This window comes from Xenopus tropicalis, chromosome 2, assembly GCF_000004195.4.
Source record: "Xenopus tropicalis strain Nigerian chromosome 2, UCB_Xtro_10.0, whole genome shotgun sequence".
Lineage (NCBI taxonomy): Eukaryota > Metazoa > Chordata > Amphibia > Anura > Pipidae > Xenopus > Xenopus tropicalis.
The window spans coordinates 3,046,476-3,074,382 of NC_030678.2; the positions used below are offsets into that span (position 1 = coordinate 3,046,476).

At 46.3% G+C, this 27,907-nt stretch overlaps 1 protein-coding gene across 10 annotated transcripts in view; it reads left to right on the plus strand.

Moving 5' to 3' along the window:
- Nucleotides 1-27,907, plus strand: part of stxbp5l (syntaxin binding protein 5 like) — a 111,322-nt gene that overhangs the window by 81,918 nt on the left and 1,497 nt on the right. For 4 of the 10 annotated variants that reach the window (XM_031896436.1, XM_031896435.1, XM_031896438.1 and 1 more), the window contains 8 exons: nt 8,711-8,761; nt 14,575-14,745; nt 19,155-19,259; nt 21,554-21,793; nt 22,714-23,074; nt 24,161-24,326; nt 26,514-26,625; nt 26,790-27,010. In XM_031896436.1, coding sequence (XP_031752296.1) covers nt 8,711-8,761; nt 14,575-14,745; nt 19,155-19,259; nt 21,554-21,793; nt 22,714-23,074; nt 24,161-24,326; nt 26,514-26,625; nt 26,790-27,010 — 1,427 coding nt within the window. The remainder of the gene's footprint in view (nt 1-8,710; nt 8,762-14,574; nt 14,746-19,154; nt 19,260-21,553; nt 21,794-22,713; nt 23,075-24,160; nt 24,327-26,513; nt 26,626-26,789; nt 27,011-27,907) is intronic. The other 6 variants (XM_004912293.4, XM_004912297.4, XM_002941846.5 and 3 more) reach the window with 4 other exon arrangements.

Here is a 27,907-nt window from a genome sequence, read left to right on the forward strand (position 1 = left end):
CTGCTTTCCCCTATGCTCACCCCATTCCTTGCTCTGCATCACTGGGCCCCCTACCAAAGCTCCATTTAAAGGTGAGGGGGCAGTATATTGGATTGGGTGTCTGCCCAAGTCAATAGCTTATTGGCCTGTGTCCCAAATAATGGCGCCCGTGGGCTCAGTTAGATATTATCCAGGAAAGGTAAAGATATCCTGTTGGTTGAGGCCCACATTGGGCTGTAGATGGCTTCTTCTCCTGATGGGTCCTCATGGAGGGGGCAGTATATTGGATGGTGTGTCTGCCCAAGTCAATAGCTTATTGGCCTGTGTGGCCCAAATGATGGTGCCCGTGGGCTCAGTTAGATATGATGCAGGTAAGGTAAAAGATCCTGTTGGTTGAGGTCCAAATATCCTGTTGGTTGAGGTCCACCTCAGGCTGTAAATGGCATCTTTTCCTGATGGGTCTGCATGGAGGGGGCAGTATATTGGATGGTGTGTCTGCCCAAGTCAATAACTCATTGGCCTGTGTGGCCCAAATAATGGTGCCCATGGGCTCAGTTAGATATCATCCAGGGAAGTTAAAAATGGATGGTAGATGGTATCTTCTCCTGATGGGTCTTTATTGATCCACTGTGTGATCCTCATCATCCACACCCATGTAGGACAAGTAATAAGTATTCTATAATGTACATTACAGTACTGCAGTGTTTGATCTTTGGGATAAACACGTTGGATTAATTATTTGTTTCTAACCGATTTTCCTGGTATTTAAACCTTTTTCCATTTATTATTCCTTAGAGCAGTGGTATATGGGGGAGATTTGCCCTTCATTTACATGTCTGTCTTCCCTATGACTACTGCTAACAGAATGTGCAATGCACTGCCCATGGTCCCCCATTGTGCCGGATGGGCACGTAATAGGCTGACTGCCCCTGGTCCCCCATTGTGCCGGAGGGGTATGTAATAGGCTGACTGCCCCTGGTCCCCCATTGTGCCGGAGGGCACGTAATAGGCTGACTGCCCCTGGTCCCCCATTGTGCCGGAGGGGTGTGTAATAGGCTGACTGCCCATGGTCCCCCATTGTGCCGGAGGGGCACGTAATAGGCCGACTGCCCGTGGTCCCCCATTGTGCCGGAGGGGCATGTAATAGGCCGACTGCCCCTGGTCCCCCATTGTGCCGGAGGGGCATGTAATAGGCCGACTGTCCATGGTCTCCCATTGTGCCGGAGGGGCATGTAATAGGCTGACCACCCCTGGTCTCCCATTGTGCCAGAGGGGCACGTAATAGGCTGACCACCCCTGGTCCCCCATTGTGCCGGAGGGGCACGTAATAGGCTGACCACCCCTGGTCCCCCATTGTGCCGGAGGGGCATGTAATAGGCTGACCACCCCTGGTCTCCCATTGTGCCAGAGGGGCACGTAATAGGCTGACCACCCCTGGTCCCCCATTGTGCCGGAGGGGCATGTAATAGGCTGACCACCCCTGGTCTCCCATTGTGCCAGAGGGGCACGTAATAGGCTGACCACCCCTGGTCCCCCATTGTGCCGGAGGGGCACGTAATAGGCTGACCACCCCTGGTCCCCCATTGTGCCGGAGGGGCACGTAATAGGCTGACTGCCCATGGTCCCCCATTGTGCCAGAGGGGCACGTAATAGGCTTACTGCCCATGGTCCCCCATTGTGCCGGAGGGGCACGTAATAGGCTGACTGCCCCTGGTCCACCATTGTGCTGGAGGGGCACGTAATAGGCTGACTGCCCCTGGTCCCCCATTGTGCCGGAGGGGCACGTAATAGGCTGACTGCCCCTGGTCCCCCATTGTGCCGGAGGGGCACGTAATAGGCTGACTGCCCGTGGTCCCCCATTGTGCCGGAGGGGCACGTAATAGGCTGACTGCCCATGGTCCCCCATTGTGCCGGAGGGGCACGTAATAGGCTGACTGCCCCTGGTCCACCATTGTGCTGGAGGGGCACGTAATAGGCTGACTGCCCGTGGTCCCCCATTGTGCCGGAGGGGCACGTAATAGGCTGACTGCCCCTGGTCCCCCATTGTGCCGGAGGGGCACGTAATAGGCTGACTGCCCCTGGTCCCCCATTGTGCCGGAGGGGCACGTAATAGGCTGACTGCCCATGGTCCCCCATTGTGCCGGAGGGGCACGTAATAGGCTAACTGCCCATGGTCCCCCATTGTGCCGGAGGGGCACGTAATAGGCTGACTGCCCCTGGTCCCCCATTGTGCCGGAGGGCACGTAATAGGCTGACTGCCCCTGGTCCCCCATTGTGCCGGAGGGGCATGTAATAGGCCGACTGCCCATGGTCTCCCATCGTGCCGAAGGGGCACGTAATAGGCCGACTGCTTATGGTCTCCCATTGTGCCGGAGGGGCACGTAATAGACTTCCCAGGCACTACCCCCAGTGGTTACAACATATATGCTGTTCTATAGGCAAAGCCGTTTCCTAGTCTGTCAGGGCAAGTGGATTTCTCTCCCAAAAATGATTGGGACAAGTGTATGCAATAGCCCTTCCCTCTTGTATCACCTACCTACCACAGCCAAAGGGGGGCTTTGTTATGAGGAAACTCCAAAAAATACTCCAGTAGATCCGACGCCGAAGAAGCAACAAGGCACTGAAACCCCTCAGTCTGTATTCCCTTGGGGATAGCTGCTCTCTGTGGGAGTGCCATTGTCTATGCGTAAAGCTGGGATACCAACAGAAGCACCAATCAGCTCTTTGGGACTCTGTGCCATCTAAGGGCTTATCCCCTTGGCCTTTATTGGCCGATAGAAAGTTCCGACTTCAACAAAGTCAAGAAACAGATATTCTACTGTGTATGGCACTCAAACAAACGATGGGGAATTCATATTAATGAGCTTTGGGGTGTGCTTGCTAATCACTATGTAACAGTCGCAGTCCGGTAATGCTGAATCCAGCGAATACTCTGCCCCGAGCCATCAATGATCAGTGTTAGAATGTGAGTGCAGGCTGAAGGCCTAGTGCCCAGTGTTAGAGGCCAGCCCATTGGCTGGCAGATCAATAGGGGGGTTATGACCTCTCTAATAAAAGGAGAAATCCCAGTGTGGTATCACTCGTAGTTACCCCAACCTGCTGCCACCAAGGAAGTTCCAGAAGGCACAGTGGGGGTCATTTATACAGACTGGGCATATTTGCACCTGGGCAGGTATTTGCTTACATTGCTCAGCCAGCAGCTCGATGAAAAAGGCTAATCACTGATTGGTTGCTATAGGTTACTGCCCAGTTGCAGTTTTGCCCAGTCTTTATAATTGACCCCGGTGTCTTCTGGATCCTGTAAACTTGGCAGCTTGGCATCTCTCTGTTCCCTTCCCTCTCCCACAGAAGCGCTGCCCAGCTGGTACTGTATGATATGTTAATCTTAAAATTAACTGTTAGTATGATGTAGAGAGTGATATTCTGAGATATTTTGCAATTGGTCTTTAGTTTATTCTAAATAAAATTCTTGTCACTGTCACACGGCGGTTCCTAGCTAGGAATTCATCAGAATTGCACTTGCCCATTACTCATTATTGCTTCTAACTTCTACCTTTCTTTTATACCCCCTACCTAAAGAATAGAAAGGGTATGAAATAAAATATTAAATAATACAATAGGATTGTTCTGCCCCCAATAAGGGGTAATTATATCTTAGTTGGGATCAAGTACAGGTACTGTTTTATTATTACAGAGAAAAGGGAATCATTTAACCATTAAATAAACCCAATAGGGCTGTTCTGCCCCCAATAAGGGGTAATTATATCTTAGTTGGGATCAAGTACAGGTACTGTTTTATTATTACAGAGAAAAGGGAATCATTTAACCATTAAATAAACCCAATATAGGACTGTTCTGCCCCCAATAAGGGGTAATTATATCTTAGTTGGGATCAAGTACAGGTACTATTTTATTATTACAGAGAAAAGGGAATCATTTAACCATGAAATAAACCCAATAGGGCTGTTCTGCCCCAATAAGGGGTAATTATATCTTAGTTGGGATCAAGTACAGGTACTGTTTTATTATTACAGAGAAAAGGGAATCATTTAACCATTAAATAAACCCAATAGGATTGTTCTGCCCCAATAAGGGGTAATTATATCTTAGTTGGGATCAAGTACAGGTACTGTTTTATTATTACAGAGAAAAGGGAATCATTTAACCATTAAATAAACCCAATAGGGCTGTTCTGCCCCCAATAAGGGGTAATTATATCTTAGTTGGGATCAAGTACAGGTACTGTTTTATTATTACAGAGAAAAGGGAATCATTTAACCATGAAATAAACCCAATAGGACTGTTCTGCCCCCAATAAGGGGTAATTATATCTTAGTTGGGATCAAGTACAGGTACTGTTTTATTATTACAGAGAAAAGGGAATCATTTAACCATGAAATAAACCCAATAGGGCTGTTCTGCCCCAATAAGGGGTAATTATATCTTAGTTGGGATCAAGTACAGGTACTGTTTTATTATTACAGAGAAAATTTTGAATTAATTGCTTATAATGGAGATGGTCTTCCCATAATTTGGAACCTTCTGGAAAACGGGTTTCCAGATAATGGACCCCATACCTGTATAATCTGGTTTATTTCTTAAATCAAATCATTTGTCCTGTTTGTGTATTTCCTACTCCTGTAACTACTAATGTGACTGACTCTTTATATGTAGGGTTTTTCTAACCCCCCCATTATTGCCCTAGCGCTGTGCTTTCCTGCAGTCAGGTGATGCCCCCCTTTATTGCCCTAGCGCCGCGTGTTTCTTTTTTTTTGGAGTCCATTTTGCTATAAAAATCCCATGTCACCAAACATTTGCTCTTTCTAATTCCAAGGGTAATAAAACTCATAGGAATCCCTGTATGGGACAAGGGTCGGACTGGCCCACTGGGAACCAGGAAAAATCGCAGTGGGCCGCAACTAGGTGTAGGCAGAAGAGGCAGCAACCTAGGGTGCAACGATTGGGGGGTGTCAGGCAGGAGTCTCTCTTGCCTACCCCTAGTCTGATAGCGCTGGTACAGGGGTGAGGTGGCCAACCGGGTTGCCTAGGGTGCCTGGTAGGCTCGGCCCGCCCCTGCTGCTGGTCCCTGATCACTGCATACATCCTACCCCTTTCTGCTATTTTCTACACCGATCTTACTAGCATGTCTGGGCTTAATTTATTGTCCATATTCTGCACTGATCTTAGCCGGCATGTCTAGAGTTACTGGGGCTCATTTACCAACGCATTGCAGCGCTGTAATAGTCGCAGAAGCAAAACTTTTGCCCTGCGCATAAGCATATTTAACAGTATAGCGCAAACACAGTTGCTGAAAGTTTCGTGCGCTAGTTTTGACGCAAACTGCTGCGCCATACAATCATGCACATATGATGATGCAAAACTGCACATATGACGACGCAAAACTTGTCATAAATGATGTGCATAGATAGCGCAAAATGCTCTAATAAATACGTACCAACTACATGCTTCCTAACTTAACAACCCAGTCAGTTAGGGAAGGGAAACTGCCTTTATAGATAAGAACAAAGTTAAAAAAGGGTAAATGTTATTAAAACATTGTAAACAAATTAACAATTATATTTTTATGATAATGCTAATTAACATATCATAAATTTTAGAAACATTAACATAGTTTTATTAATGACATACCTAAATTAGTTTATTGTAGCGCAAATTTGCAAATATACTAGCGCAAATGGTGAAGAACACGCAGTCAGAACTACGCCACAAATGAACAGGCATAAGGATTTCAATGCAGCCGTGCCTGTGCAAATCTGCCCATATATACACGCAAATAGAACATATATAGGGGCAAAGGGCGCACTCACACAAAAATTGGGCACTTAAAACACACCCCTAGCCACACCCCAAAAAACACGTTGTTCCTTGTGACATCATTGCCCAGTATTTGCGACATGCGCATAAAAAGAACTGGCGGAAAAATAAATGAACCAACGCAATGTAACGCATATGCAATTGCGTGTGCGCACAAAATGGCGCATAATCATAATTGCGTCGATTTGTGTGCTGCAATGCATTGATAAATGAGCCCCAATGTGTTTATTTTCCAATTTGTGCTGCGACATTACTGTCTGGTGTTCATATGACTATTACTTACATGTCTAAGGTTAATATACTTTTTAGTATAGTTTAGTCATTTCTTACTGGCATTTCTGGGGTTAATATGCTCATATTTTGTTGGGACAGCCCTGCTTGTGGATGTACATAGTGGGGGGGGGGGGGCGGAGTACCCTGAGGGGTTGTGGGGGCTGCAGCAGCCGGTATGCTTACATGTTTGGGGCGATATTCTCTGGTGGGCCCCAGGTACCCCAGGGTGTGTGTGTTCTTTACTATTGGTGGTCTCATTACTCCACAGCAAGCCGTGTCCCTGCAGTGCCCCACGTATCCCTACACAGAATTAGGGGAAAGGCCTCCCCGCGGGTATTCCCCGGCGCCAGCAGGTTTTGCTGACTGATGTTGGAACCCCGTGTTTCCGTTAGTGCCAGTGGCTTTGGGTGTCATTTATTCTCTTTTCTCTGTGCCATGGGGAGGGGTGGGCAACAGTCTGGAGATGGCTATCAGCCGGGCCGCCTGGGTAATGGCTCGGACGGGAATAACGTGCCGCCACGGAGAGCTGAACAAACAAATCATTCATCTGCTTTCAATTGGAGTCCATGTAAATTATTAAAAGGTTTTATTAAAAATCATTATGCGCTGGCACTATCCATTTACCCACAGGGCGATGGCGCAGGGCTCATTGCTGATGGGAAATCCTCTTGGTTTCAGCAATTGGTCGGGGCAGTGTGACAGGTACAACTATTGTCTGGGAGGTTTGCAGGGAAAATTCCATCCCTTTATTAGCAGAGGCGCTGTGTGTAAGGGACGTGTTGTGCCCCCCGCGGGGCAAATAATGCAATATTGATATACGCACTGCCACAAACAGGGATGGGAACATGGTGACGCATGGAGTCAATGGGGAAGAACTAGTAGGGAATCATTACTGACATTCACTAATTGCTTACAGCAAATGTACCTACCTAGGCTGAGAGAATTCAACTATTTGCCTAATAAAGAGCATGGGTGCCCCCCAGATAATAGAAAGTCATGGGGGGCTTCATTTAATGTAAGCAGAGCTGTACTGTTTGCTTTTAATGGAGGGGGGGGGTCAGTAGATTTCTGATCATTTGCAGGGGTTAATATTGTGCCACATGCCCCTAAATGGGATAATGGAACTTTATAAATTAGGGTTCCCCCCAGCTGGTATTGGGGGGGCTGGGGCCAGAGCCAGAATGACACATTTACTGGCAATGTAATGACTCCTTATAACTACAGACCCACTTATACCCTGCTCATTACCCCACCCACTCCATCTATTTCCCCGCCCTGTGACATCATTGCCCCACCCCATATTATGCCCCCGCCTACTCCCCTGACCCAAAGACCAGTGTGAAACCGCCCAACTTCAGAATACACATTCCGTGGGACATCAGCCTAAGGGCCACCCTTCCCACTCCTACACTCACCCGAATCTGCCCCCCCCCCCCAACAGATTTGTGGTACCTGACCTCCCCCTGCAGCAGAGGGGGACCATGGGGGCATTGAAGGCTCCTGTGTTGGGTGGTGGTGGGGCCAAAAAATTTGCATTGCATTTTGCATTAAAGGGTTAACCTTTAAGTTAACTGTCAGTATGTTATAGAATGCCCAATTCTAAGCAACTTTTCCATTGGTCTTCATTATTTATAGTCTTTTAATTGTTTGCAGCCTTCTAACTCCTTGCAGCTTTCAAATGGGGGTCACTGACCCCGGCAGCCAAACCCTATTGCTCTGTGAGGCTCCAGTTTTATTGTAACTTTCTTTTCTTTTCAGCCCCTCTCCTATTCATATATCAGTCTCTCATCCAAACCACTCCCTGGTTGCTAAGGTAATTTGGACCCTAGCAACCAGATAGCTGTTATAACTCCAAACTGGAGAGCTGCTGAACCGAAAATGAAATAACTATAAAACTACAAATAAAAAAAAATGAAGACCAATTGCAAACTGTCTCTATGTCATACTAAAATTTAACTCAAAGGTGAAATGCCATGAACTGAAGAATTTTTGTCGCGATTTAGTTGGCTGTGCCCTAATTCCCTAATATCCCAGTAACAAGAAATTGTTGTTATCGATTTCCCAGAAATGTGTTGGATTTTCTTATGAAACATTCTCTATACATTGTTTTCATTCAGTCGATGTCCCCCGTACTCCGGTAAGTCCAACGTAATATTCTATAGCGCAGTTTACCCGTTGAGCTAACACTCTTCTGTTTTCTGAACCTCAGGCCTCTTTTTGTTACCCGGCAGCCCTGACACGGTAGTAGCGCCTACGTTTTGCCATTCCATGGAATGTGAGAGTTCATCCCTTCCCTCAGTGCAACATCTCCGCTTCCGACCATCACCGAGGGGCAACCAGGAATATGGCGTCTGGCCGAGGGCAGCCCCCTGTGCGTGCCCCCCCCCCACTGCTGCTAATATGCCTTATACCCCGGCTCCAACCCATCTCCCTTGATTGGCAGTTTTTCATTTCTCCAAACCCTCCGATTGGTTCCAAGCGAACACAAGAGCATCGTGCTGCCAATGGCAGAGACCCATCTTCTGGTTGCCCCTCGCTATTCTCTCCAGTCACAATGTCATTTTTACTCTTTTCAACCATTTGCCCGTTAACACTGACCTTTCTCCTTTTTCTGTTGTTTCAGTCAAAGGATCAAGAAAGTTAAGTCTGCCAACAGATCTTAAGACTGATCTTGGTACGGTAGGCGAAAGCCGGCACCTTTAAAGCTTCCTCACTTCCATTGGCAAAACATTTTTCCAGCCAATCCAGCCAACATTTTTCCTTCCCAATATTTTGATTTGCAAAGGCTTCTCTACTTTATCCATGCAGTTCTGTTGGCAGCATCGCACATCTCCACTTACTCATTTCCCCGGGCATTATTATTACTTTTGCACACCATTGCCAACTCTCACCCCAACACAAACATCTAGTATTGAACTCTTTATACAGCCCTTGGCTCGTACCTCTCCAACCTTCACATTTCTACAAAATCATCTGTCTGTAGAACCCAATGTTTCTTCCTTTCTTCCTTACAGTTTCACAGGATGTTTCCCATTAATGCTACTCTCTAACCCTGGTCACTATTGCTCCAATGGGGACTGATGGGATATCAATTTGCATTTATTCAATGTTGGCAGGGTCGAACAAAAATATTGAGTTTATTGTCCAAAAATCACGTCTTTTTAGCCAAAAAAAATCAAGAAATTTAAATGGCCGTTCATTTCCTTGAATCCTCTTTAGTTTTCCCAAACAGGAAGTGCTCCAGAAGCCATTTTAGGAGCATTAGTGCTCACTGTTGGAATACAATAATGTGTTTATGTTTCACTTGAAACTGGGTGAAATAGAAAACAATAATGTGATTAACTTCCCCTTGAAAATGTGTGAAATGTTAAACAAAGATGGGATTAACTTCCCCTTGAAAATGTGTAAATTGGAAAAGAGTAATGGGATTGACTTCCCCTTGAAAATGTGTGAAATGTTAAACAAAAATGGGATTAACTTCCCCTTGAAAATGTGTGAAACAGAAAGCAATGATGGGGTTAACTACCCCTTGAAAATGTGTGAAATGTTAAACAAAGATGGGATTAACTTCCCCTTGAAAATGTGTGAAATGTTAAACAAAGATGGGATTAACTTCCCCTTGAAAATGTGTAAATTGGAAAAGAGTAATGGGATTGACTTCCCCTTGAAAATGTGTGAAATGTTAAACAAAAATGGGATTAACTTCCCCTTGAAAATGTGTGAAACAGAAAGCAATGATGGGGTTAACTACCCCTTGAAAGTGTGTGAAACAGAAAGCAATGATGGGGTTAACTACCCCTTGAAAGTGTGTGAAACAGAAAGCAATGATGGGGTTAACTTCCCCTTGAAAATGTGTGAAATAGAAAGCAATGATGGGGTTAACTTCCCCTTGAAAATGTGTGAAACAGAAAGCAATGATGGGGTTAACTACCCCTTGAAAGTGTGTGAAACAGAAAGCAATGATGGGGTTAACTTCCCCTTGAAAATGTGTGAAATAGAAAGCAATGATGGGGTTAACTTCCCCTTGAAAATGTGTGAAACAGAAAGCAATGATGGGGTTAACTACCCCTTGAAAGTGTGTGAAACAGAAAGCAATGATGGGGTTAACTTCCCCTTGAAAATGTGTGAAACAGAAAGCAATGATGGGGTTAACTACCCCTTGAAAATGTGTGAAATAGAAAGCAATGATGGGATTAACTTCCCCTTGAAAATGTGTGAAATAGAAAGCAATGATGGGATTAACTTCCCCTTGAAAATGTGTGAAATAGAAAGCAATGATGGGATTAACTTCCCCTTGAAAATGTGTGAAATGTTAAACAAAGATGGGATTAAGTTCCCCTTGAAAATGTGTCAATGACATTTTTGTATTATTCTAAGCCTCTATGGGACTCAGTGTTCCTCGGCAGCTCAAACCTGGGCTACTCTTTGTCAGTCTAAATAAGTCACAAGTTTTATAAATCTCAAACGTTTGTTTGTTTCTCTTATTTGAGAAAATTCTCAGAATTATTCTTTTGAGATGTGAATCTTGACAAAAAGAAACTTTCCTCAGAAAACCTCAGTAATTGTTTTCCTGTGCTGCACTGGGTAAGGGGCAGTATAGCTGGGGGTCACCCCAGAGGCAGCTGCTAATATCCATCAGTTCTAGAATATTCTTTAACTGGATTTATCAGATAACTAACTGCAGAACCCTGGCGCCTGTCAGGCGCCATCTTGTTCATGGGGTAACAGCGCTGATTGGCAGAGATTGCATTGGGGCAGTTCCTTTTGGAATCAGTTGGTAAAAATAATAAATCAATTCCTATATCTGGGATTAGCTTGGAATTGGTGGTACCATGGGTGCCTATGGGTGCATATGTCTTAGGAATCGGCAGTGGCAGAGCTATGGGAATCGTTTCCTTCATAACTGCAGTACCGACTTGGGCAGAATGGCCTACTGAAAGCCAAGAGGGGTATTGATTGAAAAGGCCCCTAGGAAGTTGGAGTGATACCCCCCCCCCCCCCCCCCAGCAGCCGATCAGCAGAACAATGGGAAGGGAGCAAGATAGCAGCTCCCAGTAGGTATCAGAATAGCACTCAATAGTAAGAAATCCAAGTCCGGCTTGGGACTCCTCCAGTTACATGGGAGTAGGAGAAACAATAGGTTAGCTGAAAGCAGTTCTAATGTGTAGAGCTGGCTGAAAGCTCAGACTCAGGCACACTTTACTGCTGCGCTGCAAGTTGGAGTGATACCCCTCCCCCCCAGCAGCCGATCAGCAGAACAAAGGGAGCAAGATAGCAGCTCCCAGTAGGTATCAAATTAGCACTCAATAGTAAGAAATCCAAGTCCGGCTTGGGACTCCTCCAGTTACATGGGAGTAGGAGAAACAATAGGTTAGCTGAAAGCAGTTCTAATGTGTAGCGCTGGCTGAAAGCTCAGACTCAGGCACAAGGCACTGAGATGGCGCCTACACACCAATATTACAGCTACAAATACATTTCTTGGTTGAAGAATAAAAGGTTAAATGGCAGAGGGAATTATTTGCTGTGTAACAGTGTCATTTAGAGATAAACAGTCCCCCATAAATATCAGGGCAGGGTCCCTTTAAACTAGTGAGTGCCATTATTGGCCATTCTGCCCCCCCCCCTACCACAGGCTGCTATAGTCGTGGGGCAGATGGGCAGCACTGAGATAAGAACTGAGTGAGTTGGTGTAAGAGCAGCTGCTCCTGGGTCTCTAACGCCCCACTATACTGACACGGGCTCCATTCATTGGCCACTGGGTGGGAATGGTGTATGTATGAGCTCTGTTGCTTTTTGTTTGTTTGTTTGTTTTATAAACTCATACATAATTTGCTGACATTTATGGCCCCATTAATAATTCACAGCGGCTGCTCTGTATGTTATAAATAGCCCCGAGTCTGCTCTCCCTCTAACTCCCTGCACCCCCTAGCGGCGGCTCTCTCCCCCCCCCCCCCCCCCCCCCGTCATTTCCCATTATTATTGTAGGAGAACATCAGGAGCAGAAAGTACTTGCACAGAAATATCCAATCATTCCGTGTCTACTATAAATAGATACACGTTATTGTATCAGGAATACAGAGCTGAACCCATTTGTCAGTGTAAATAATGATTTATACCAATATATTATATTCATTGCAGGAAAACCTTTATTTGTTCTGGAGGTTTTTGCTCAGACAGAAGGTGCAACATCTTCCCTCGCGCTGCTTTGCTGTTCCACTGTCACCCAATTAGAGAGCTTTACATACATTTATGTGCTGTTTCTCTGCTCCATGTTCTTCTGTCTTCTCTTCAGGCGCTTGGATCAGATTTACACCCAGGTTACCTTTTAACTATGGGAAATGATGCCTCTTGTTGTAGGGCAGTAGGACCCCTTGTTGTAGGGCAGTAGGACCCCTTGTTGTAGGGCAGTAGGACCCTTGTTGTAGGGCAGTAGGACCCCTTGTTGTAGGGCAGTAGGACCCCTTGCTGTCGGGCAGTAGGACCCCTTGCTGTAGGGCAGTAGGGCCCCTTGCTGTAGGGCAGTAGGACCCTTGCTGTAGGGCAGTAGGACCCCTTGCTGTAGGGCAGTAGGACCCCTTGCTGTAGGGCAGTAGGACCCCTTGCTGTAGGGCAGTAGGACCCCTTGCTGTAGGGCAGTAGGACCCCTTGCTGTAGGGCAGTAGGACCCCTTGCTGTAGGGCAGTAGGACCCCTTGCTGTAGGGCAGTAGGACCCCTTGCTGTGCTGTAGGGCAGTAGGACCCCTTGTTGTAGGGCAGTAGGACCCCTTGCTGTAGGGCAGTAGGACCCCTTGCTGTAGGGCAGTAGGACCCCTTGTTGTAGGGCAGTAGGACCCCTTGCTGTAGGGCAGTATGACCCCTTGTTGTAGGGCAGTAGGACCCACTTTGCATAGCAGAAAACATATTATCTAAGATATAATTATCTTTTAACATAATTAGTGATTAATAGGGGACACATGTAGCATATAAACCTCCCCTTTAGTGTAATAAAGTAGCACCGTGCTCCTTACCCCATTTACAAGCTTCTTAGCACATTTAGTGCAAATAGCACATTGGGTGCAATGATACCTGTGGGCCTAATTGGTTTCCCCAGTGGTTCTGCCTCAGTAGCAGAGCTATCAGCCTGTTTGGCCTATTTTGTAAATGTACCATATCATCTCTGTACATAAAGCATTGTATCCTGATACTGAGCCCCCAGTAAGCAGGTACCCCCCCGGCTGTGTGCATTGCAGGGGCAGATAGGGGCTGTGTTTGTGCTGCTGAATGGAAGGGAAATGTGTTGATAGCGAATTCTATAGGGGAAATGTTCTATACAAGCAGAAATCCATTTATTCCAGCCTTTTGTCCACTTTACAGTGTTAGCGGGTGTAACAAAGCCATTTCTGTGCAGCCTGTCACGCGGGGGGGGGGGGGGCGTGCAAATGGGGCTCTTCATGGGAGAAAAATAAAATGTTGCTATTTCCAGTAAATCCTATTTGCTGCACCTTTGAGCCAACGGCTTTTGTCTACATGGCTTATGGGAAACAGATATGGGGTGTATTGTACAGCACAGGGGTAGGAATGAGGCTTCTGGGAATGGTTTATTTCATGATTGAGATACTTATTTACCATGGCAATGCCAAATACCCCATGGCAATGCCAAATACCCCATGGCAATGCCAAATACCCCATGGCAATGCCAAATACCCCATGGCAATGCAGAATACCCCATGGCAATGCCAAATACCCCCATGACAATGCCAAATACCCTTTGGCAATGTCTAATAACCCCAGTGCCCAAGGCCGCCCCTATTCCCGCCCTAGGCCCGGGCCTGAATACCCCATTTTCTTTTTTTTTTTTTTTTGGCCCTGCCCCTTGTGTGCGCAATATAAACAGCTGACTCTATAATAAGCAGCTCATATAACGAGTTCCACTGATTAATGTGCTAATTATTGGGGGGCAGTGGGGTTTGCCCTAAGTTGAACCCCTTCCCACCTACCTGCCCTTGCTCTGCGCTGTCATTGCTTGATATGGAAGTTACGTACGTTTTTGTATAAGTTACGTAAACTGCGTAAGCGCAGGGGCCCAGAGATGTTGCTGGGGGGCCCAATAACCAGTCAGTAGGAGTTTATACCAATAGTAACAATAATTAATGTGCTAATGAGTCAGTAACTTAATTGGGGGTCAGTGGGTAAAGTAACGTAAGTTGTTGCATAAGTTACGTAAACTGCGTATGTTTAGGGGCCCAATGATGTTGCTGTGGGGCCCAATAACCAGTCAGTAGCAGTTCATAACAATAGTAACAATAATGTGCTAATAAGTCAGATTATTGGGGGCAGTGGGGTTTCCCTTCAGTAGTTAAAGTTGCATTGCATTTATTATGGGTTGCTAGGGATGCCAGGTAACAACACGGGCCCAGTATATTATTGCCCCACTGTGGGCCCAAGCTCTAATAATGGCCATTTTGCCCCCTGGCAGTGTCTCTGTAGATCTCTGTGTCTGTTTTACAGATCATGTGAACGGTCACTGCACGAGTCCTACTTCTCAGACTTGCAGCTCGGGGAAGCGCATCATCGCCAGCGACGGAGTGAAAGCCAATCGCAGGGGCCCGGGTCGGCCACCATTTCGGAAAGCGCAGTCTGCAGCCTGTATGGAGATATCCCTGCCAGTGACCTCTGAAGGTAGACCTGTCTGCACAACTCTATGGAGGCAACTGTATGATGGGGGGGTTCCCTGTGTCTGTTGATTCGCTGTCTCACAATCAGCCCCCCAATGTGCCTGACTCTCCCATCCCAGTACTGATCAGCCCCCCAATGTGCCTGACTCTCCCATCCCAGTACTGATCAGCCCCCCAATGTGCCTGACTCTCCCATCCCAGTACTGATCAGCCCCCCAATGTGCCTGACTCTCCCATCCCAGTACTGATTAGCCCCCCAATGTGCCTGACTTTCCCATCCCAGTACTGATCAGCCCCCCAATGTGCCTGACTCTCCCATCCCAGTACTGATCAGCCCCCCAATGTGCCTGACTCTCCCATCCCAGTACTGATCAGCCCCCAATGTGCCTGACTCTCCCATCCCAGTACTGATCAGCCCCCCAATGTGCCTGACTCTCCCATCCCAGTACTGATCAGCCCCCCAATGTGCCTGACTCTCCCATCCCAGTACTGATCAGCCCCCCAATGTGCCTGACTCTCCCATCCCAGTACTGATCAGCCCCCCAATGTGCCTGACTCTCCCATCCCAGTACTGATCAGCCCCCCAATGTGCCTGACTCTCCCATCCCAGTACTGATCAGCCCCCCAATGTGCCTGACTCTCCCATCCCAGTACTGATCAGCCCCCCAATGTGCCTGACTCTCCCATCCCAGTACTGATCAGCCCCCCAATGTGCCTGACTCTCCCATCCCAGTACTGATCAGCCCCCCAATGTGCCTGACTCTCCCATCCCAGTACTGATCAGCCCCCCAATGTGCCTGACTCTCCCATCCCAGTACTGATCAGCCCCCCAATGTGCCTGACTCTCCCATCCCAGTACTGATCAGCCCTCCAATGTGCCTGACTCTCCCATCCCAGTACTGATCAGCCCCCCAATGTGCCTGACTCTCCCATCCCAGTACTGATCAGCCCCCCAATGTGCCTGACTCTCCCATCCCAGTACTGATCAGCTCCCCAATGTGCCTGACTCTCCCATCCCAGTACTGATCAGCCCCCCAATGTGCCTGACTCTCCCATCCCAGTACTGATCAGCCCCCCAGTGTGCCTGACTCTCCCATCCCAGTACCGATCAGCCCCCCAATGTGCCTGACTCTCCCATCCCAGTACTGATCAGCCCCCCAATGTGCCTGACTCTATCATCCCAGTACTGATCAGCCCCCCAGTGTGCCTGACTCTCCCATCCCAGTACCGATCAGCCCCCCAATGTGCCTGACTCTCCCATCCCAGTACCGATCAGCCCCCCAATGTGCCTGACTCTCCCATCCCAGTACTGATCAGCCCCCCAATGTGCCTGACTCTACCATCCCAGTACTGATCAGCCCCCCAATGTGCCTGACTCTCCCATCACATTCTACCTGTTTATTCTATTTATTGATAGAGAAACTTGCCCCCAAATAGGTTTCTGTTGCATTGTTCTGCCTTTTGCTCCCACACTACTTCCTGTTACAGTTAGAGCTGCATCACTTCCTGTCAGCTGATCTCTGAGGGGGCACACAGCCCATCACTAAATGGCGGCTCAAGGGAAAGAATGTAAAAGGGCAATATTTACTGATATATATATTCCAGTTTGGGGAGATTCTTTAATAGGCCACTTAATATAATATAAACTGTCTGTTGGTTACGTATTCATTCTGGGGGTATAGTTTTCCTTTAAGGAGGACTTAAATATTTTTCAATTTAGAGAGCCTTTCTCCTTGCTCCCGCCCCAGAAGATGTTACATTCCCACATTCCGTGTTGCCCCCGAGTCACTGAGTTAGGGGGTCGGTCAGGGTTCCTTATAACAACGAGGGGACGAGGGGCAAATGCATTTTTGGGTATCAGTTGGTGATTGGTGCAAGTTCTACACTTATCCCACTTGCTAGCTCCCGCCCACTCCCCATGCACTTGCTCTTGCTTTATGGCACTGTGGGAAATCATTGGGTGCCCCCGGTCTGATCCCCTCTCCTCTCTCTCTCCTCTGTTTGCAGAAGCATTGCCCTTCATCTGTCACACGTGTCTCTCTGTCTCTGCTTGGTTTTTTCATAGAATAATATGTATAATGTTTAAAGGGGAAGAGTTAACTGTTAGTATGATGTAGAGAGTAATATTCTGAGACAGTTTGCAATTGGTCTTCATTTTTTATTATTTGTAGTTTTCTAATTCTATCACTTTTTGTTCAGCAGCTCTCCAGTTTGGAGGTTCAGCAGCTATCTGGTTGCTAGGGTCCAAATTACCTTAGCAACCAGGCATTGGTTTAAATGAGAGACTGGTATATGAATAGGGGAGGGGCTCAATAAAAAGATAAGGAATAAAAAGTAACAATAACAATAAAACTGGAGCCTCACAGAGCAATAGGGTTTGGCTGCCGGGGTCAGTGACCCCCATTTGAAAGCTGCAAAGAGGCAGAGGAAGGCAAATAATTAAAAAAAAAAAAAATAAATAATGAAGACCAATTGAAAAGTTGCTTAGAATTGGCCATTCTCTAACAAACTAATAGTTAATTTTAATGGTGAATCAGCCATTTAAGGGCTTCCTGACATCATATTCGAAGGACCACGGGGCAGGGGAAGCATTTCATTGCATGTCAGTTATCGGACATATTTATCCAATGAGAGAAGTCCCAAAGCCTAAACAAGTGGGCCAACTGGATCAGTACAGACACGGATCATGTAGAAATGGGGCATATTAATAGGAGCACCCAGACAGTAGGATCCCAGAAGCCTTATAGGAGAAAATCTCAATGTGATCCTGTAGATTATGTACATATAATATAGGGAATAGTTCTACTCCTTCTGCTGATATAGTTACACAAAGACTCACAATCAAGCAATAGGGAGAGTTCCGTGTGTTTGTGCATTATCCATATGTGTGGGCTGTATCCTCCATACAAACTAACAGTACATACGTGTATGGGCTTAGTCTGTGTAGCAATATGGCTGGGAGAGATATATCCTCAGTTATTAGTAATTGGGTTCTAATGGCAATGAACAGAGCTAGGGAAGCAGATATCTGACTTGCTGAATTCTCAGTCATTGGAAATAATCCTACGTCAGTAAATGATGCAGGCCTAAAGGGCAGATTTCATATGGGGCCCTCAAATAGGCTTCCACAACTGATATCTGGGCAAACATTGGACAGGCTCGATTTTTTATCGCATCGGGGACCACGTCGGCTCATTGATGCGGCCCTCGCTCCAATTTTTATAATCTCCTTCATTGCAATGTGATGGTTTGGTCCCAGGGCATTAGCACAATATTGCCCACCCAAGGTGGACATATCGGGGGAAAGATTTGCTCATTTGACCACTTCACCAACTGGCCAAATCCTACCTGGTAAGGCCACCTTAACCCATAATACTGCGTTCCACTGCTAGCAGATTCCCAGTAGAATGTCCCACAGCAGAGATGGCCCCTACTGAGCACACTATGATAGAGATAGCCCCTACTGATAGAGATAGCCCCTACTGACTGCTCTATGATAGAGATAGAGTGCTCAGTTGGGGCTATCTCTATCATAGAGCGGTCAGTAGGGGCTATCTCTATCATAGAGTGCTCAGTTGGGGCTATGATAGAGATAGCTCCAACTGAGCACTCTATGATAGAGAGAGCCCCTACTGAGCACTCTACGATAGAGAGAGCCCCTACTGAGCACTCTATGATAGAGAGAGCCCCTACTGAGCACTCTATGATAGAGAGAGCCCCTACTGAGCACTCTATGATAGAGAGAGCCCCTACTGAGCACTCTACGATAGAGAGAGCCCCTACTGAGCACTCTACGATAGAGAGAGCCCCTACTGAGCACTCTATGATAGAGATAGCCCCTACTGAGCACTCTACGATAGAGATAGCCCCTACTGAGCACTCTACGATAGAGAGAGCCCCTACTGAGCACTCTATGATAGAGAGAGCCCCTACTGAGCACTCTACGATAGAGAGAGCCCCTACTGAGCGCTCTATGATAGAGAGAGTCCCTACTGAGCACTCTATGATAGAGAGAGCCCCTACTGAGCACTCTATGATAGAGAGAGCCCCTACTGAGCACTCTATGATAGAGAGAGCCCCTACTGAGCACTCTATGATAGATATAGCCCCTACTGAGCGCTCTATGATAGAGAGAGCCCCTACTGAGCACTCTATGATAGATATAGCTGAGCAACCTACCCCCTAGATACACTATGTAAGTGCAACCTAACTAGGCAGCATGGAACACTTAGGGGCCATTTTGGTTTCAGTGAGAAATATATGATGAATTGATTAAATCCGCAAGTCAGTATATCCTTCCAGGCTGGTTTTTGCCAATATTTAAGGGGTAGTGGGGATGTTGTTTTTCTGCCTTTATGGAAATAATTGTTGCTTCCATTGTTGCTGTCCTTTTGCAATACACGGTCTCTGTAGCAGTAGGTTACATTTCCAGACGGGCAATGCTTCAGCAATTACACGGAGTCAATACTTTCTCAAATGACGAGGGCCACTATTCTCCAAACCCCTGGGCCGACAAAGGTGAGTGTGCCGGTGGCAGCGCCATGTACAGTAGTAGCGAGTGTGTCCTAGCCGTGTCTTAGAATCTGTGAGTAATAGATGTTAGTGGGTGGAATTAGATGGAATTCGCCAAACCCAGGATGTAGGCGGGGCTTGAGCCAGATCCATAGTGGCTAGTACTTTAACATGTTCATTGAGCCCCTGCTTCCAGTTTTCTCCCAAAAATGCTCTTTGGACTTGGTTTGCTATTTGTCTTACGTAAAGTTCCCTGTATTTGCCCACAGCCAGTACCTGGGTTTGGTGAATCCCCAGTGATGTTTGTAATGGGAAGTAGGAAAAGAGTCTGTAGTTTGTGTAGAAGAATTCTATATACAGCTGCCTAAAGGCTTACACTCAGCATGGCATCTATATAAGGAATCATCTATATAAAAAGCCTTTGATATAAAGAATCATATATATATATATATATATATATATATATATAAAGAGCCATGTATATAAAGAGTCAGTCCCGTATGAGGCAGGGTGAGTGGCTGCCCTGTACCTTTATTCCTTTAAGCCCCCAATGTGCACAAAGGATCCTGGAAGCTGAAGGGCAGCAGCATCACCCCCACTCTACATTCTCTCTGTATTTAGAATTGTTAACATAATAACATTCATGTTACATACAGTAAGGATCCTCCCAGCTTGTGATTGGGCGTAGCCAAGGTCAGCTTTCAGATGCAATTTCCTTGGGTCGGCTGTGTTTTCTGTTTATTATGTAAAGGCCCAGCAATGCCGGAGAGGGAATGTGCTTCTAGAAAGTCCTCTTGTTCTTTTCTAGTAGTGCCATTGAACCCAAGAGCAGAGCTGGTAACTAACACGAGGCCGGTGCCTCCATCTGCCAAGACAGGATAGAAATAAACACTTTGCCCAGTTCCATTAGTCATTTTTATTTTAGTGTTTAAAGAGAAGGAGCCGAGAGAGGCAAATAATTCAAAATGTACCAAAATATAAAACCCAGGCATAACGTAACATACATATATAAATATACATTTTTGCATAATAACAAAGGTGTAATTCTAAGTAACTTCCCCAATATACTGTAATTCCTCATGTTTAATGAGTTTAAATCAATACTGACACGGGAAAACTGTTTGTTACAAACCCATCAGTTAATAGAGCTTCTCCAGCAGAATCCTGCATTGTAATCTGTTTTTCCCATGGGGCTAGCCATATTCTTCATTTCCCAGGGTGCCACAGCCATGTGACCTGTGCTCTGATAAACTTCACTCACACTTTACTGCTGCGCTGCAAGTTGGAGTGATACCCCCCCTCCCTCCCAGCAGCCGATCAGCAGAACAATGGGAAGGGAGCAAGATAGCAGCTCCCAGTAGGTATCAGAATAGCACTCAATAGTAAGAAATCCAAGTCCGGCTTGGGACTCCTCCAGTTACATGGGAGTAGGAGAAACAGTAGGTTAGCTGAAAGCAGTTCTAATGTGTAGCGCTGGCTGAAAGCTCAGACTCAGGCACACAGCAGAACAATGGGAAGGGGGCAATATACACTTTAGAAAAATGAAAGAAAATGCAATTTTAGCAGTATTTCAGTACACAACACATACAGCTTTTTCAATAATCTCAAAATGATTTGTAATTAAAAACAGTAATTTTTGTTACTGTATTATTCTTTGCACTGCAGGTACATATTCTATTGAAGAAAATGCAATGCCATTTTAATCTGATTGTTTGGCCCCTTGGCGATCTTGTCAAGTGAGCGGATCTTACAAACAGATTAATGTAAAATTGCCTAGAGTGCTCTTCTAAGCCCTTTTGCAGTTTACATTCATTTTCTTTTCTACTTTTGAAGATCTTAGCAGTTTTTAAATGTACGTAATCAATTTAAAAAACAACAGCACCACCTGCTGGCCATTTCAGTGGACTGGCTACAGTTGGGTTAAATGGAGGTAGAGCTTGTGATGTTCTCTGGTCAGTTCTAAACAGAGCAATGTCACAGGACCACTTCCATTTATTGTTTGAATTCATTACAAGTTTAAAAACTGCTAATATCTTGATAATATGACAAAATATTGAAATACTGTCCGAATTATATTAATACTTTCTTGCAAGTAAATAGGTAAAGACTGAGAATTTATTCCAGGGATGTCCAAGAAGTTGCCCTTTGGGGGTTGTTACAGATTGTACTGGGGCTGATCGGGATATTGAGCCACTGGCTAAACCCCAGAGCAATCAGGGAATTAAAAATATTATTTTTGAAAAGAAAATGTTCCCTCGCTGTTGTCTCACACCGTATTCTTCCATTGACTCTTTGTGCAGAAAGTCGTGAGAGCTCGTTCAGCCGCTCCCGCAGCTCCAGCGTTTCCAGCATCGACAAGGATGCCAAGGAAGTCATCACCGCTCTCTACTTCATGGAGTCCTTCGCCCGTAAGAACGACCAGTCCCTCTCGCCGTGTCTGTGGATGGGCACCAGTCTGGGGATGGTTTTGCTCATTTCTATCAACATGCCTCCTACAGAGGAACAGAGACTAACGGAGCCAGTCATGGTGTCGCCGAGCGGTAAGGAGCCCCAGAAACCTACCTCTACCCACAGAAATAACCAATCACCAGCAGGCTGAACGCACTCCACCATAGCAGCACTCTAAAGCACAGATGTACCAATGGAACAGCTGCTTGGCTGCAATAACCCGTTGGTATCAGGCCGACCCGCACATCACTAGTCTTAAAGAGAGACAGGAATATGAATAGAGGGGGGGGGGGGGGGCGTAAATAGAAAGAAAAGTGACAATAACACTGTAGCTGGGATATTGGGTAAAATTTTGCATCGTGGCTAAAATATAATTATTCTGATTTTTGCACATGGTTTTAGGACAGTATTTATCACATTTGGGCTAGTGTATCATTGCTGTTCATCTAACAGTGATGTCAGTTTGGAAGGTTCCGGAAGCTTGTTACACCCTCTATGTTGCCCAGAGCCAGGCCAGGGAGCATTGGCACCCAAGGTAAATACTACATGGCCCTTCTCCTGTCTGTTTGGAAGCCTTCCAGTCACACCCCTCATCAACTGCCCCCATGGTACATTCCTCACCTTCCTGCCCATTTCTGGCTCCATTAAAAGGTACAAATATGTCTCCCAGTGGCATAACTAAGGTGTGCCGGGACACCCTGTAAAAAAATGTTTGGAAGGGCCAATCTCTCTACTTGGACTCCCCCGTCAGGTGGATCGGGGGCTAGAAATGCCACTGTCCCCGCCCACTTCCCATCCCCCGCTGGAGTCTACCCCCACTGCACCCCTATCCCTGGCCGCAGGTAGTAAAGCATCTGGGGGGGGGGGGTGATTTTTTTACTTTTATAGAGGAAGCAAACCGGGGAGTCCCTGTCCCCTGGGCTCTCCTACGACCGCGGGGTCTGCTTTCTCTTTAGTTACGCCCCTGATATCTCCTTCTGCTTAACCATTAACCCTCTCCCTGCTTCCCTAGGTTCTGTATTAATGCTGAAGGGAGCCATACTGACATTCTCCTGCTTGGACTGCACCGGCACCTATATACACCCACCTTATGAGATCTGGAGAGACCCCAACAGTACGGAGGAGAACGAGAGAACACGGAAACGCAAACTGGTCACATTCTCACCTTCATCCTCCCAGGACATGGGGGATCACCAGTTTGCCGTTATCTGCTCAGAGAAACAAGCCAAAGTTTTCTCACTGCCCTCCCAGACATGTCTGTATGTGCACAACATTACTGAGACCTCCTTCCTGCTGCGGGCAGATGTGGTCACTTTGTGCAACAGCGTTCTGCTGGCGTGCTTCTGCGCCAATGGCCACATCATGACCATAAGGTATCGTCACCTCACTGAAAAATAATCATTTAAATAAGGAGAATTGGATTGTATTAATTGTATAGCTACAGGTAGTACAGGTATGGTGTCTGCTGCCCCAGTGCTTGGGACCTGGGGTTTGGCGCATAGGGGATCCTTCCATAATTTGGATCACCATACCTTAACTCAGCTAAAAATCATCTAAACATTTAATAATAAACCCAACTGGATTGTTGTGCCATCGATATGGATTTATGCAGCTTAGTTGGGATCAAGTTCAAGGTAATGTTTTATTATTACAGAGAAAAATGATAAGGAATCCTGTAGCTGTAATTGTTCCAGTAATGTAAACCATATATATACAGGGAACTCTGAGTATCACTCATGTATTATAAGGGATAATGTACCCCCTACTGTAAATGATAAGGATATTAGCAGTCACTGAGGGGTTCTGTGCCCCCCATATAAAGGCACAAGGCTGCAGGCTGAGTTATACAGGGAACTCTGAGTATCACTCATGTATTATAAGGGATAATGTACCCCCTACTGTAAATGATAAGGATATTAGCAGTCACTGAGGGGTTCTGTGCCCCCCATATAAAGGCACAAGGCTGCAGGCTGAGTTATACAGGGAACTCTGAGTATCACTCATGTATTATAAGGGATAATGTACCCCCTACTGTAAATGATAAGGATATTAGCAGTCACTGAAGGGTTCTGTGCCCCCCATATAAAGGCACAAGGCTGCAGGCTGAGTTATACAGGGAACTCTGAGTATCACTCATGTATTATAAGGGATAATGTACCCCCTACTGTAAATGATAAGGATATTAGCAGTCACTGAGGGGTTCTGTGCCCCCCATATAAAGGCACAAGGCTGCAGGCTGAGTTATACAGGGAACTCTGAGTATCACTCATGTATTATAAGGGATAATGTACCCCCTACTGTAAATGATAAGGATATTACTTTAAACAGAGTTGCTCTGTGACAAAGCTGCATTAATAAATAACCACAATGGTATGTAAGGGTATATAATGAGATAAAAGCCATATACAGTGATCACCTTTCATCAAATGTGATGGTGAATGTAATGTTTGCCATTGCAGCCTCCCCAGCCTGCGGCCATTGCTGGATGTAAATTACCTGCCCCTCACGGATATGAGAATAGCACGGACTTTCTGCTTCACTAATGGGGGGCAAGCTCTGTATCTGGCATCCCCCACTGAGATCCAGCGGATCACCCACAGCCAGGAGATGTGTGACAGCCTGCAGGTAAGGAGTGGGGCTGGCATCACGTAGCCAAGGCCGGCAGTGAGAGTCATGAGTGGGAGTGTCTGGGTGACAGTTAGCACTGTGTATTAGCACTAATGTATCAATCCCTTCACTTGACCATCTCAGCATGGCACTTGGTACCGTGATATGTGCCAGGAGTGAGGGCTCAGTGAATGTAAAAACCTTCTGTTGTGAAGTGTTCTAGAGCTTCCTCTGATTTCCTTCCTGCATTAAGGGCACCTGCTGCTAACTTTCCTCGAAGATTTCTGATTAACAACACAAGAGACATCTGCTTATGAAATGAGAGCCATAACACTGTACAACTGCCCCCCCCCGGGGCAGATACCATTGCAGTGCATAGATATAGATAACCCTCTTCAAATTTCTTCCACCGCAGTGGGGGCCCCTTGGAGAGTGTGGAGGCCCCTAGGGAAGCAGTCCAGTGGGCCCTGTACCCCCCAGTCCCAAACAGGAAGTCCTCCAGTGGCCATTTTAGGAGCATTGGCATTCACTCATGGAAAACAATAATGTGTTTAAGTTTCACTTGAAACTGGGTGAAATAGAAAACAAAGGAGATTAATTCCCCTTGAAAGTGGGTGAAACAGAAACAATGAGGGGGTTAACTTCCCCTTGAAACTGGGTGAAAATGTATTCTCTTCCTCCACTATTCTAAGCCTCCATAGGACTCAATGGTACTTGACAGATCAAATCTGCCATTTTTTTAATTACACAAAAAAGTTAACTAAATATTAATTACAAATTATGGGAGTAATTTTGGGGGGGATATTTCTTAAAAATTTCAGAAAAATTTAGTAAATCTCTAAAATATCTTGAAGTGAAAAAAAAATCAACTTTTTCTCAAAATTACTTAGTAACTGTGTCCCTAAATGTATTATTGTTATTAATAAAGAAATCTAGTCTAGGAAACAATTGGGTTTTATGGAGAGCTATGGAACTAAAGGCTTAATTACACAGACATGGTGGGAGTAGCGTGATTAGAGCCAATCACATGAGATACAAATATAAGAAATAAATTACTAAGTGCGGCTCATTAGCTATGCAGATTATTCACTGTAGTGCCACCAATGCCTAGAGGCTGCTATAAATGGCACAGCCGTTAGTGTTCCCGTTAGCAGTGTGTGTGTGGGATCTACCTGCTCTGTGTGTACTCCCTGTAGGGTACAACATGGCTCGCAAGGAAACAATGGAGCGCCACATATGTTTCCCCACTGGCCATTTTCATTATTGCCGGTGGGAAAGCATTTGGGGGGGATAAGTTGCCCACGGTAGCCAGTGGCATAGCTATAGAGGAAGCAGATCCTGCGGTTGCAGGGGGGCCCATGGGGTCTGCTTTCTCTATAGCTCTAGTGAGTACCCCCTTCCCCAGCCCCTCTCTTCAGTGGCGTCACTATACATACAGCACACCCCCCAGTTGCGAGGGGGTCTGGGCAGAAGGGTGGCCTGGACCACGGGGTCTGCTGGACCTTAGTCCCTTCTCCCTGGCCCCTCTCCTACTTCTTATAGGAATGAATAGAAAGTGGCTGAATCTTTCTGTGGGGAGCTCTAATCTCACATTTTGATACATCTGCCCCTTATACTTTGGCGCCATTTGTATAAATTGCATTGTTCATTGAGTAACGATGATTCCCCCATCCAGGGCTTCACTTTTAGTTTGGATTTGACTGGGCTGAACATTAAAGTTAACTTTTAGTATGTTATAGAATATCCTATTCCTAGCAACTTTGCAATTGGTCTTCATTATTTATTTGTTATATTTTTTTTAAGGATTTGCCTTCCTCTTCTAAATCTTTGCAGCTTTCAAATGGGGGTCACTGACCCCGGCAGCCAAACCCAATTCCTCTGTGAGGCTCCAGTTTTATTGTTATTGTTACTTTTTATTCCTTATTATTCTATTCAGTCCCTCCCCTATTCATATTCCAGATTCTCATTCAAATCACTGCCTGGTTGCTAAGGTAAACAAGACCCTAGCAACCAGATAGGTGCTAAATTTCTAAACTGCAGAGCTACGGAACAAAAAGCTAAATAACCGAAAAGCCATAAAAATGAAAACCAATTGTCTCAGAATATCAATGTCTATGAAATACTTGAATTTAATTTATAGGTGAACAAGCCCTTTAAGGAATTGACTGAAACTCTGAATTGGTTTCACATTTTTTTCTCTTTCAGGAGATGCTGGGGGACCTGTTCTCACTGGTACAGACCCCTGAGGCGCAGAACAAGGGCTTCTTGACCGTCCTGTTTGGTGGAAGTGCCCAGAACTTCGACAGAGAAGAGCTCTGTAAGTTCCCCATAGAGAGTCTTGGGATTTGGGAGCTCTGAGGTTTGTGATAGGCCCATACAGTGTATTGTCATGGACTTTCCAACCAATGGTATTGGGACGTGTGTTATGGGGGTACAGTACATGGTGCTGATGGTAATCTCTGCTGTATGTTTTCTTTGCAGTTGGTGAGGCCACAGCAGGAAAAGCCTCTCGGAGCCTTGCACAGCACATCCCGGGGCCCGGAGGGATTGAGGGGGTAAAAGGGGCAGCAAGTGGGGTTGCTGGCGACTTGCACAGAGCTCGCATCGCTCTGGATGAGAGAGGACAGAGGCTGGGAGAACTGGAGGACACTACGGCAGCCATGATGTCCAGCGCTGAAGCCTTTTCTAAACATGCACATGAGGTACAGAATGGATTGTATGTGTGCGCCCTCTAGTGGCCATTGGGTAGGCTGGCAGTGCCATTGGCCTCGAGACCCCCAGGCATAGCTAACTGGCATGGAGAGGAGGGCAGGGTGTGCTCTCTTCTTCTTCTGTGGCCAAGGGAGCGCCAAGTGGCCATATCATGTTCCAAGCCCTCAGCCAATGGCAGTTTGTCTTCTTCTGACAATTTGCGTTATGGATTGGGCCCCCCCAAATCAGGGGAGCTCTGTCCTGCTTTACTGTCCCAAAGTGAGGCGGGGACAGAGGGGAGGTTGGGCCCACCTGACTCTGCCCTAAATTAGTTCAGTTGCACATCTAAAGGTCCCCATACACGTTGAGATTCGCTCACTTGGCGTTGAGATTCACTCGCGAGATTGCCAAACGAGCGGATCTTCACCAGATATCCCCACTTACGGGTGGGTGATATCGGGAGCGTTTAGGTAAAAAAAAAAAGAAAATTCGATCATTTGGCCCTGGGGCCAAACGATCAAATTATATTGGTGGCAATGGGGCAGTCGGTTGCGGTCCCCGATCCGGGACAATTTTAGGCCAGATATCGGTCAGGCAGGCCCCTCGTTTCTGCCCCTACATGGGCCGATAAGCTGCCGAATTGGTCCAAGGGACCCATATCAGCAGCTACTATTGGCCTGTGTATGGGGATCTTAAGACTTGGCAATAATAGGCCCACACATAATTAATGATAACCCCCTTCTAATGTTTTCCACCACAGTGGGGGCTCTTTGGCGGGTGTGGGGGCCCCTGGGGAAGCAGCCCCGGTGGGCCCTTCACCCCCCAGTTCATCCCTGCCTGGCAGTAAAATCAGAAATGAGTGAGCAAAAATGTATTATTGTTATTAATAAAGATATCTAGTATTTTCA